This window comes from Podarcis tiliguerta, assembly GCF_965153285.1.
Source record: "Podarcis tiliguerta genome assembly, chromosome: 5".
NCBI lineage: Eukaryota > Metazoa > Chordata > Lepidosauria > Squamata > Lacertidae > Podarcis > Podarcis tiliguerta.
Window position 1 is genome coordinate 27589193 of NC_139538.1, and position 12108 is coordinate 27601300.

General features: G+C 39.6%; 1 protein-coding gene across 9 annotated transcripts in view; it reads left to right on the forward strand.

The window, feature by feature from the left end:
- Nucleotides 1-12108, forward strand: part of TRIP12 (thyroid hormone receptor interactor 12) — a 69399-nt gene that overhangs the window by 40637 nt on the left and 16654 nt on the right. For 5 of the 9 annotated variants that reach the window (XR_014511852.1, XM_083442529.1, XM_083442531.1 and 2 more), the window contains exons 13-26: nt 34-195; nt 536-604; nt 692-857; nt 2432-2549; nt 2690-2846; nt 3369-3522; nt 4803-5031; nt 5686-5804; nt 6138-6345; nt 6622-6722; nt 7613-7787; nt 8583-8724; nt 10525-10716; nt 11198-11349. Coding sequence is in view for 7 of the 9 variants with exons in the window: in XM_083442529.1 (XP_083298655.1) it covers nt 34-195; nt 536-604; nt 692-857; nt 2432-2549; nt 2690-2846; nt 3369-3522; nt 4803-5031; nt 5686-5804; nt 6138-6345; nt 6622-6722; nt 7613-7787; nt 8583-8724; nt 10525-10716; nt 11198-11349 (2144 nt within the window). In the remaining 2 variants the exon portion in view is untranslated. Of the gene's footprint in view, nt 1-33; nt 196-535; nt 605-691; nt 858-2431; nt 2550-2689; nt 2847-3368; nt 3523-4802; nt 5032-5685; nt 5805-6137; nt 6346-6621; nt 6723-7612; nt 7788-8582; nt 8725-10524; nt 10717-11197; nt 11350-12108 lie in introns of those variants that run through there. The other 4 variants (XM_083442533.1, XM_083442535.1, XM_083442534.1 and 1 more) reach the window with 2 other exon arrangements.

Consider the following 12108-nt stretch of genomic DNA (forward strand, 5'->3'; position numbering starts at 1 on the left):
GCTTGAACTGGTTTTGTGTGTTTTGTATTATAGGGAGGCTTAGCAGACTGTCTGCTGTATCTGGAATTTTTCAGCATAAATGCCCAGAGGAATGCACTAGCTATTGCTGCCAACTGCTGCCAGAGCATCACTCCTGATGAGTTTCACTTTGTTGCAGATTCTCTGCCATTGCTTACACAAAGACTAACCCACCAGGTCAGAAACTGTCTGGGTCAGCTATCTTCTAATTGTTCTGATATGTGAATCTTAGATTGATCTACATGTGCTGTGGAGAAATTTCACCGGACCTTAATGGTAGTACAGCCCCCTAAAGGAGATAATTTTGGCTATGGAAATATATTAATATTAAGAAGTTTGTCCCAGTTCTTGGGTTGTGATTCTTGGTTGTGTATTAGCTTGACTAGGTCCTTTTTTATGCTTTCTCAGTTAACTCTGCCGAACACTGTAATAGGACAATTCCAGGATTGCAATTCTTGATGTACCTGCATGCCAAATCTTGTATATTGAAATGTAATACTTGTTTTCAATTTCTTAGGACAAAAAGTCAGTAGAAAGCACTTGCCTCTGTTTTGCACGCCTAGTGGACAACTTCCAACATGAGGAGGTAGCATCTATTTTCTGTCTTCAGCATAATGTTGATAAAATGGTTTTGACCAAATGATACTTAAAACCCTCTCTCTTTCCTTTGAAGAATCTCCTCCAGCAAGTTGCCTCTAAGGATTTGCTCACAAATATTCAGCAGCTCCTAGTAGTGACTCCTCCAATTCTGAGCTCAGGGATGTTCATCATGGTGGTGCGCATGTTTTCCCTTATGTGCTCCAACTGTCCTACACTAGCAGTTCAACTTATGAAGCAAAGTAAGTGCATGTGTAGGCTCTTAGTATTCTGTTTACTAGATGTTATAGTGTCTGTAGGACTGGCAAGTGAAATGATAGCAAATAGTTAAATGCCTGCTGCAGCAGCTTCATTAACATATAGCACTCCATTATTCTCCAAGAAAATGTCATTCTACAGGGCAACCAAAGCTGTTTCATTGCAAAATCTAGGCATGAAAGCTGAGTGAGATGAATTGAGAACACAAAATTGAGTAAAGCTTTTCCCTTGAATAGCAACTGCCACTGGGTAATTTCTAGTAATTCTACAAAACTCAAAAGATAGCAAGCTACTGGATCTTTAAAAAATAGATAAATAGTGATAGTGGGATCCTGCAATGAGCAGCTTCTGTTCTGCTTGTACAGCAAATATTTCTCAGATTTTCATTTCAGCTCTAACTTTTTAGTAACAAAACATGTTTTCAAGTCTGCAACGTGACAACAAAAATTTGTAGTTGAAGGCTTAAACAAGATAGCTGAACCAGAATTTCAGAATTTTGGTTCACGTGTTGTTTCTAATGGGAAAAATGTCTCTATCTTGTCATTTAGTAAAATTACACATTGCTTTCCAAACCTGGTGCTTGTGACTATCCTTGTTGTACTCTTGACACAGTAAACTGAGATGCATCACTTAGAAGTGTGTGTGTGTGTGTGTGTGTGTGTGTGTGTTCACCATATGAAAAGGGCAAAACAAGCACATGGAGACAAAGAAGCATGCTTAGAGAAATGTGGAGCTCTGGCACAGATCAGCAGCAGATGGCGTGGTCAGGAGGGGGCACTTACGACTGCCTAGTAGCAGAGTTGTGGTTGCTTGCGTGGATGGAGAATGGGAGGGGCAAAGCAGGAGGGAGGTTGCTGCTGTGTGAACACACTGGTAGAGCTGCTTCTGTTGGTGCATTGGCACAATGCCAACCTCCCTCATGGTAAGCAGCAGTAACTCTCCTGCCCAAAGATGGGCAGGTGCGCTCGCCTCCCCTCCCCATCTCATACTGATTTAGATGCAACTCTGTCTTGACAGTAGATCTGACAGATTTCACACTGTACAGAACTATATTTTCTATACTATTTGCAATCCTAGTCATCAGTGGGGTGGGGAGAGGGAATGAGCTGTAGGCTCCAATTACAGCCAATCAATTCCTTTGTGCTAATTAATGCACTGGTTTCTCTTTCCCTCACACTAACAAATGCCTGTAATGCTCACTAGGGACCCTGGCCTCCTGGTGACCCCCAAAGTCGTTGCTAAGGACCCAATATCAGTTTTATTTTGTGTAAAGTTGCCAGCATCAACCTATAGTATAAAGAGTCAGAAGATTTTCCCCCCCAGGATGAAATATACCTCCCCAGGCACACACACTTGAAGGCTTATGCTTTAGAGAGGATCATGTGTGCAGTATGGTTTTGGATTGCTTTCAGTTACTGTTACTGTGTACACTTAATTCTTGCAGTAGAAATACACACTAAGTGCATTCTTCTTGGGATTGCTCCATTCTGAGAGCATTCTTTAATGCTTACTACAGACATGGCAGAGTAACATTGTGATTGATTGTTTATGCTTAAAGATATTGCAGAAACTCTTCACTTTCTTCTTTGTGGAGCCTCCAATGGAAGTTGTCAGGAACAAATTGACCTTGTTCCAAGAAGCCCTCAAGAACTGTACGAGCTTACATCACTTATCTGGTAAGGCTCTTTTTCTGGGGGGGGGGGGGGTGAGTTTTTCTTTCAGGAATGAGATCCCATTTCGTAATACACTGGCGTGAAGTCTAGCATTACACAAAAATCTGCTGTTAATTTTGTTTGTTTGTTTTTGCTCTTTTCAGTGAATTGATGCCTTGCTTACCGAAAGAAGGAATTTTTGCTGTTGACACCATGCTAAAGAAAGGAAACGCACAGAACACAGATGGTGCAATATGGCAATGGCGAGATGACAGAGGTCTTTGGCATCCCTATAACAGAATTGATAGCCGGATAATTGAGGTAGTAACCCACACACCCCTGTATAAGAAAAAGACATTGCTTACTGTTCACTCTTGTAAATGTATACATTGGTTAACAATTATTAATCAAATTTTAGCTATGAAATGGAAATCATCTCCTCAGGCTAGGTTAATTTTGAAGCTTATGTATAGCCATTTTCATGAAATGGTGGATATTTTTGTCTCCGACTTAGCTGAATATATCCATTAAAATAGTTTCCTTGTTGATACTGTATAGTACAGGGTGAAAACTTTGGAATGTTAATTTTAAACTTGTAGTCCACAAAAAATAAATTTAAGCAAGTGCTTAGGGTAGCTTGCAATATGAAATCAGGACAATTAAACCATAAAGCAGGCAAAAAACTATTTTTAAAACCTTATTTGTGGCATGGCCCATATATGAGGCTGTTACCAACGCTTTCATTTTGTGCCCATTTTATCCCTCAGCAGCGGGGAACACGGTATCTTCATTTATGTAAACTCAAAACTCATACAGAGTTTAAACTTACATATTTGTCTTCAGGCAGCTCATCAGGTTGGTGAAGATGAAATAAGTCTGTCTACGCTGGGGCGTGTTTATACAATTGACTTTAATTCTATGCAGCAGATCAATGAGGATACTGGAACAGCACGTGCCATTCAGAGAAAACCTAACCCTCTAGCCAATACCAACACTAGTAAGTACTATTTTAAAAATAGTTCCCACATTTTGCTTTTGTAATTAAGGCATGTTTCCTATATAAAGTTTGGTGTCGTTCAGATACCTATCATAAGGAACAAGATCCTATTTAGGGCCACATGCTTTCTAATATGTAATGATGAGAATTTCCACTCTGCCCCTTTTAGAGTGTGAAAATTGGGTAAATGAATTTAAATTCAGATTCTCGTTGATTTCTCTGCACCTTTCAATACCATCAGTAATGGTATTCCTTTGAAGTGACTTTGTGGGTTGTTGGTGGGAGGTACTGTTTTGAAGTGTTTCCACTTCTCCCCGCAAGCCTGCTACCAGACAGTAGCAATGGGCAATTTTTGTTTCACCCTGTGGGATCTATACTGTCCCTCCTGCTATATGAAGCTGCAGGGAACTGTCACCAGGGGATTTTGAGGAGGACACCTAGCTTTCTCTCCCCATAGCATCTGAATCAGGAGAGGCTATGCCAGTGCTGGACTGGTGCTGGATAAAGGTCAATAAACTTAAATTTGAATGCTAATAAAATGGAGCCCACAGTGGGTTGGTGTTCATGCATTGGTTTCTACAAGACTGGATTGACGAAATGCACTCTTTGTGGGTTTTCCCTTGGGCTTGATCCAGAAGCTGCAGTTAGCGCAGAATGCTGCAGCATGACTGCTGACAGGAGTGAGTCCTTGTCAACATATAGCACCTCTGCTCAGAGATCTGTACTGGCTGTCAATTTGCTTGCTGGATCAAGTTCAGGCTATTACTGTTATCATAATAAAGCCCTTAACAACTTGGGACTGGTTTACGTACGAGAAGGCCTTGCCCTACTGTGCCCACTCAACCATTTCAGTCTGTGGAATTGGCACTACTACAGGTGCCAAATAATATCTGTTCTGCATTTGTAAGAACTTGATCATTTGGTGTGGTAGCATGTGCACTTCAGAACTCCTTGCCTATTGAGATCAAAGCAGGCTCCTTCACTGTACTCTTTTCAGTGCCTGCTAAAAACTTCCTTGTTTAGACAAGCCTACCCAGCTGTTTTTAAACATGGTAGTGATTTTTTTTCTTGGTTTATTGTTTCATCTTTTTGTAAAACACTTTGAGGTTTCTTTACAACTAAGTGGTGTGTATAAATTTTATGAAATAAATAGTACTTCCTGGTACATTTTTTGTTGTTGTAAATTTTATGCTAGTATGTTACCTTGAGGGGTTTAGGCTGGATAAAATTAAACAACGTACCATTCCTTGATATTTAATGGTCAAGTTATTTTCCTGTAGGTGGACATCCAGAATCAAAGAAGGATGATGCTCGAGCACAGTTAATGAAAGAAGACCCAGAACTGGCTAAATCTTTCATTAAAACCTTATTTGGTGTTCTCTATGAAGTGTACAGTTCTTCAGCTGGACCTGCAGTAAGACACAAGTGCCTTAGAGCAATTCTTAGGATAATTTATTTTGCTGATGCTGAACTTCTGAAGGATGTGCTGAAAAATCATGCAGTATCAAGGTAATTGTTATGCGCACTTTGATGCAAAACCTATTCTGAATGATATTGTGATGAATCAGATTCTTAACCTAGCAGTTCATTTGACTAAAACAAGAGTCTCAAAATGCAAACTGCCTCTTAAGATATCTGGTTACCACTTGAGGCTTCTGTGTTTAGCTGTGATTGCCGTTGTGTTCTCTAAGAAATGAAAGGCACAGCGTTTTTAATTAATGAACATCCATTGTTCATTAACTATAACTGCTTTCTAAATTGCGTATATGCAATGGATGTGTGCGCTTTTTTTTTTTTACGGTGACAAAATCCCAAAATGCTCATTATATGGCAATTGGTCTTCAAATGAGCTATTGACTGATTTGCTTGTTGACCAAGGAGAAAAAGTAGATACCAGACAAAATAATTTTAAAAACCTATTTGTAAACAGAAAACTTAAACCCCAGGATTGGTTGCACATCGTGGTTGTCTGTGTGAAAGCAACAAGTCAGGCATGTTGCCGGGCAGTGCGTGAAATTGATCTCACGGTACCAGGAATATAACATTCCTTCCCACTTTCAGCAACCTGCCCAGTACTGAAAATGTCCTCATTTGTGTATGCAAAATGTAAATGAAGCTGCTTTCATCTTGCTGAATTTTGTTTGTCTTCATTTTCTCTTGCAGTCATATAGCCTCTATGCTGTCAAGTCAAGACCTTAAGATAGTAGTTGGAGCCCTTCAAATGGCAGAGATCTTAATGCAAAAGTTACCTGATATTTTCAGTGTTTACTTCAGAAGAGAAGGTAATGGCAGAAGTTAGATTCATGTGTAGCTCTTCATGTGCCTTGTTGTATTGTTAAAAATGTGCCTAGGAGCCAACTCCTAGGGGCCAAGGACCCTTTGCCCCTCCCCAATAAAATATTGGAGTGGGAGGCCCCCCCCCAAAAAGTTAATGAGTGTTGCTTTTCAAATGGTGTGCGTGTGCAAGGTCTTGTGATAAGATTATGCAAGGCGGGGCTTACCCCCCCCCCCAATTTCATTCAAGTTGGCACCCCTGGTCATGTGTTTTGAACAAGCAAACCGCATTGAAATATATGTCTCTTTGTCACTGAAGGTTATCTTTCTTTTTTAAAAAGGTGTAATGCACCAGGTGAAAAATCTTGCAGAATCGGAGGCTTTGCTGACAAGTCCCCCCAAAGCATGCACTAATGGCTCAGGAACGCTGGGTGCTACTACAACAATAAGCACTGGAACAGCCACTGCTGCTAGCAATGCAGCCGCAGACTTAGGCTCTCCAAGCTTACAGCACAGCAGGGAAGACTCTCTGGACCTGAGTCCACAGGGGTGAGTGTGTTTGGCTTGGTCTGTGAACAAAACGCTACTAATGGCATTGCTGAGAAATAGGTTGAGGTCCCACATTAGAATGCTTTCTTTGACAGACATATTAAAATAATCTGAGCTGTCTGCTAAATTGGAAGAAAAATGCTAACATACCAGTTTATTAGTTGAGATTATTATAATTTAAAATCCAGGTTGGTTCAAATAGATTACAGTTTGCTTCAAATGTAATGTATCAGGCCTGGTGTATGTATGACATGTGCATTTTGTAACATTTGACAGCCGATTAAGTGATGTTCTGAAGAGAAAAAGATTGCCAAAACGTGGGCCCCGGCGGCCAAAGTATTCACCTCCCAGAGATGATGACAAAGTAGACAATCAAGGTAAGCTTTTGTTGGAATTGCATAACTGGTATAGTAAATCAAATATTGTGACTACTTAAGAAGCAGCGCTGTACAGTCCTCAGAAAAGAAAGTTTTCTAGTTCTGAATATGCCCTAAATGCCTAGATGTTGGCAGACCTGTAAAATAAATATTTCCAAATCAAAGCAGTGACGTTGCATTTTGAGCAACTGAATTAACTGATACATTTTTGACCGGAAACTTCTTGTTTTGGCACAAATGTTTGCAAATGGAAGTAAATTTTTATTGTTTCTGGAAATCAAAGTTTTCATTAAATGCAGAAGAAACTATCTGCTCCATACAAAGCTTAAAGTGAAGGCTGCTGCTGATTCCCACCCCCTAGCAACCCCCCCACCCCTTTATAAGCAGGTGATGATACCTCCTGGCTGTCACTGAAGTTCAGTTTACTTGATTTTACTTGCTTCCTTTAGCTGTGTCTTTGTGTGTAATGTTCTTTTTCTGCTACTGCTGTGACAATTCTTTCTGTAAAAAGAAAGGTGGAGCATATTAAGCTTTTTTAAAATGAGAGGAATCCATTGTACACAGTGCTGGTGACCTTTTAGTAGTGTGTGGACACATGATAAAATGGATGCACACAGCAGCTTTAGAATTGATGTATGTTTGTGTACACATTTGATCTGTAAACATTTAAGTGTCTTTAAATCACTTTGAAGAGGCACCTGATACTATTTTATTCCACAATTGGGAGCTGTAATTGCTTATCTCATAGCTTTGCTTAGGAGGAAAACATGACATGCATTAAAAGGGAGCAGAACTCTCAATGTTGGTGACTTTTAATGCCAGTTGGTAAAGCTTAAGACTTTTTAAAGCTTAAACTTGAAACTTTCTCTCCCATTCTCTTTTTCCAAAAGCTAAAAGCCCTACAGCTACTCAATCTCCTAAATCTTCCTTCTTGGCAAGTTTGAATCCTAAAACCTGGGGAAGATTAAGCACACAGTCCAATAGCAACAACATTGAACCAGCACGTACAGCAGGTGTGAGTGGTTTGGCAAGAGCTGCCTCAAAGGACACAATATCCAACAACAGGTATAATCATACTTCACTACACAAAACTCCATTCAGCGAAGCCTATAGTGGCCCAGTTCCCATGCCATGGTAAACCAGAGTTAATGGTTTACTATGAACATTGATCTTGGTCACATTCTCCTGCAGAACAGATCATGATTCCTGGCTTAGCATTGTGTCCAAACCAATGTTTGTTTTTAATCAAACTGCAATCTTGTAACCATGGTTTGTTCTTGGCAACAGATCAAACACCCACAGTAAGCCCAGGCACCATGACCTGTTTCTCCAGCTTGCTGGTGGGGAGGACCAAGGTGATCCAGATCAGCATGTTCACAGTAAACTGTTAACTATAGTTTACTATGACATGCAAAAAAAGTTTACTATAGATTGCCTGTGTTGTCTGTGGCAGCTTAGTCTTGGTTTTAATAGAAAATTTTGGTAGGAGAGGATGATGAAGAACTTCAAGCTGGGACAGAATGTGCCAAAATGAAGTTTACAGAATGGGGAGTAAAAGTATATGTACGGAAGGCACAGGATAAATTCTTAAAATCATAGGACAAGCAGAGTAGAGGGAGATGAGTTTGCAGGGACAATGAAGTTATACTCATGAGCGATCTGGATAAAGTAACTGTATATTTAACAAACCTGAAGTGCAATGGGAGTTCTTTTTGGTGGGAAGAAAATTCTTGACCTTGCAGCTTTTCCTACCTCCGAGACTTCTTTGCACCATGAAAATGTACTCAAATTGTGCAGGGCAGTTGTGCTTAGTATGCCATTGTTAAGTGTTCAATATATTAAACTGTACATTTCTTATAGAGAGAAAATTAAGGGTTGGATTAAAGAGCAAGCCCACAAATTTGTGGAGCGTTATTTTAGCTCTGAGAACATGGATGGAAGCAACCCTGCACTAAATGTGTTACAGAGACTTTGCACTGCAACTGAACAACTCAACCTTCAGGTTAGAATATCTTTTTAATCTATATTGGAATGAGAGGACAAACTTTTCACAGGAAGAACAAATAGTTTAATACTACTTAGAATGTACACATGGATAAGCCCCAAGCCTTTTCTGCCTTTATTTATTAAAATAGCGAGGCCATCGGTGCTTATTGCATCCAGCTTCTGAGCTTCAGAAGTTGTCTGTTTAAAAGCCATTGGTGTCACTAACTTTTCCATTTTGCAGTTCTTCTATGTTGGAGGGTATATAGGTATGTTGTCACTGCCAATTTATGTATGTCCAGTGCCTTATGATACAATAAGAACCACTACATTTTTGTTACAAAAACAATTTCATAACTGAAGTAAGCCAGTAATCTTCAAATAGTGCTCCCTGAGCATTGTAACTATATGAATATTGGGACACAATCCTTAGAGTGGGTGATGGATGCAGTTTTACACACAGAGGATTCAATAGATGTTTATGTAACTTGGTGGGGAGGGGAGAGGGTATAATAGATTTGGACATCTAATATGGTGGATTGCAACTCCCATTATCCTGTATAGCCACGCTGTCTGGGGCTGATGGGAGTTGGGCAACATCTGAAGGACACCACTTTAGCTACCCCGTGGTAAATTCCTGGTGGTGATCTAGCATGCTGCCATGTGCATGTGTAGAAGGTCAGTGAGCAGGGGACTCCTAAAAGTGTGCCCTGCTCTGCTTTTAGGATGGATGATGTCCTAAATCTTAAAGATCGCTGGAATTTTAAAAGACGACGAACGCGCAGCCAGCAAGTTGTACAATACGGTCAAGTAGTGTGCTAGTGCATACAACTTGCGCTCTCTTCAGGTATAGCAGGTGCAACAAATGAAGAAGGAATAGTTCAGCGTGATGCCCAAATGTGGAATGGTTGGTTTGACTTCCAAACAAGCCATGATTTGTTGTCCAACAAATTTAAGATCAACAGACCAGAATCCTGCATTTAGACATTATGCTAAGCTATCACAACCTGATTTTTGTTCTGCCTGCTTATGTGAAGAGAAGCGGAGTGGGCTTCATGCAGTAGCTCACTGCTTCATCATATCATAGTTCAAGTTATTTGGGATTCCTGGCTTACCGTTACGTGCAGAGTCAGTATTTCACTGTTTTAAAAGGCCCTCCTTACATAATTTTCTCACACAGCTACATAGTCAGTGTTCCTGCATGGTGGTATTGGCATACAACTAGTATTTTCAAACATCAGCTAGTTTTAAAAGTTCTTTGGCGCTCATTTAGTGATGATCATATCCTGTTTGGTAAGCAGATATCAAGCCACAGTTTCGTGATTTAGATGTTTTGGGGAAATTGTGACATAAACCATGAGAGAGATGCTGAAGCTGGCACACGAAGGGGTGGGAGAACATGTGGGCACATTTATTCTTAGCTCAGTAAACATTGTACCAACTTGTAGAAAATATTTCTGAATAGACTTTCCATTCAAGCCTCTCCAGGAGTCCTTTTTGAGGGGAAAATATCCTGGATGACATTACTTAGGCACCCAGTTTCAGTGAAATGTTATACTTGTCCACTGAATAGTTACGTTCTCATAAGGCCATTACATATATGCTGCCTTTTAGTGGTGTATTGTCATGAACTTTTCTGCACATGCTCACTTAAGTTGTGTAAAGTAAGTAAGGCAGTGCAGAGTATGTGTAAAAAATCTGAGATATGTATTCCTCTGGATTTGAGTTTGTATTTTTAAATATGCTGGTTCTTGTTCCATTTGTGGAATAGTTCCTGGACTACTAAGCCTCATTCTCATACAGAGACTGTTTATTTCAGGTGGATGGTGGAGTTGAGTGCCTTGTAGAAATCCGTAGTATAGTCTCTGAGTCTGATGTATCTTCATTTGAGATCCAGCATAGTGGGTTTATGAAACAGCTGCTGCTTTACTTGACGTCTAAGAGTGAAAAAGATGCTGTAAGCAGGGATGTGAGATTGAAAAGGTTCCTTCATGTGTTTTTCTCTTCTCCAGTAAGTACTTACAGCTCCAGTATTAAAGGGGTCGCTTCATTCTTGTGTTCATTATTTACTCTGTCAAGAATCTAGGGGAGGTGGTATTAAAAGACATAACTGACTGGTAGCCATATATGGCTTTCCTCTTTCCCCACAGAGAACTTGATAGGCAAATGACTAAAACATGCTTTGAAGATAACATTTTATCTCACACACAAAAAGTGACTGCCATGTGTTTTTGTGCACTTTTTTTTTCTTAATTGGGTTACACTGTAGTTTTGGATAAACAAGTGCATTTTGTTTTGTGGAAGTCAAATGCTTGCCTGTGTTCCTGGTGAAATATAATCATTGGGTTTGGGTTGCCCATAGCATGTGGAATAGAAGCTCGCATTTGCCTGTAGCCTGCCTGCTTTGTCAGTATTTGGTCATAGAGTTACTCATTGACCACTTGTCAAAACTATTTTAAAAATTAAATAATTAAGCAAAACTTTAATTTCAGCTTCCTGGAGAAGAACCCCTTGGAAGATTAGAGCCATTAGAAAATGCACCTTTGTTGGCTTTGGTCCACAAAATGAACAACTGTCTTAGTCAGATGGAGCAATTTCCAGTTAAAGTCCATGACTTTCCAAGCGGAAATGGAACAGGGAGCAGGTAAGGATTAATTCTCAGGTAAACGTGTCACTTTTCCAGAATGTTCCTGGAATCATGAATTCTGCATGGCTAAGTGGCCCATTGTGTTGTGTTTGCTGTCCATTTTACCATTTATGGTCATAGCAGTTCAAAAACCTGTAGAAAAAACAGTGCTTTGCTTCTAATGATAGTGCTAAATTCAAAATAATGAGTAGGTATTACCATATTTACAGCTTCAACATCATTAGCATAAGCATATTTAATGAACTTCCATAAAGGTTGTTCTTACTTAACATTTTAATACAAAATTCCAGCTTCCAAATGTTGTTTGGAACTAGAAGGGGAGAGTATGACTTACATCTTTGTTGAATAGGTGATAGTGGGGACATGGCATACAACTAGTAAGACCAAAACTATATTAATCAATTTTAGCAGAATACTACGGCTAAATTCATTGCTCTCTACACACCATTCAAAAGCTATAATTGAAACAGTATTCCTATTGGATACTTGGTGAATAGGTAGTTCAGATTTAGAAGTAGTTAGAGACTCAAGATTTTTCTGGTTTCAAGATGAGCACTTTCCTTGGTTGCTTTTCCAAATGAGTCTTTTTGCTCAGCTGATTTATGAAATTCCATATTGGATATAAGGAAAACACATTGAAGTACCTCTTTCAGATATTTGACCAAAACTCTAGAATGAGAGAATAGTTGAAGCCGTATTCCAAATCCATGTGTAAGTCAAGCAAGTCTGTGTCTTTTTGTTCCTTATAACTTTTTG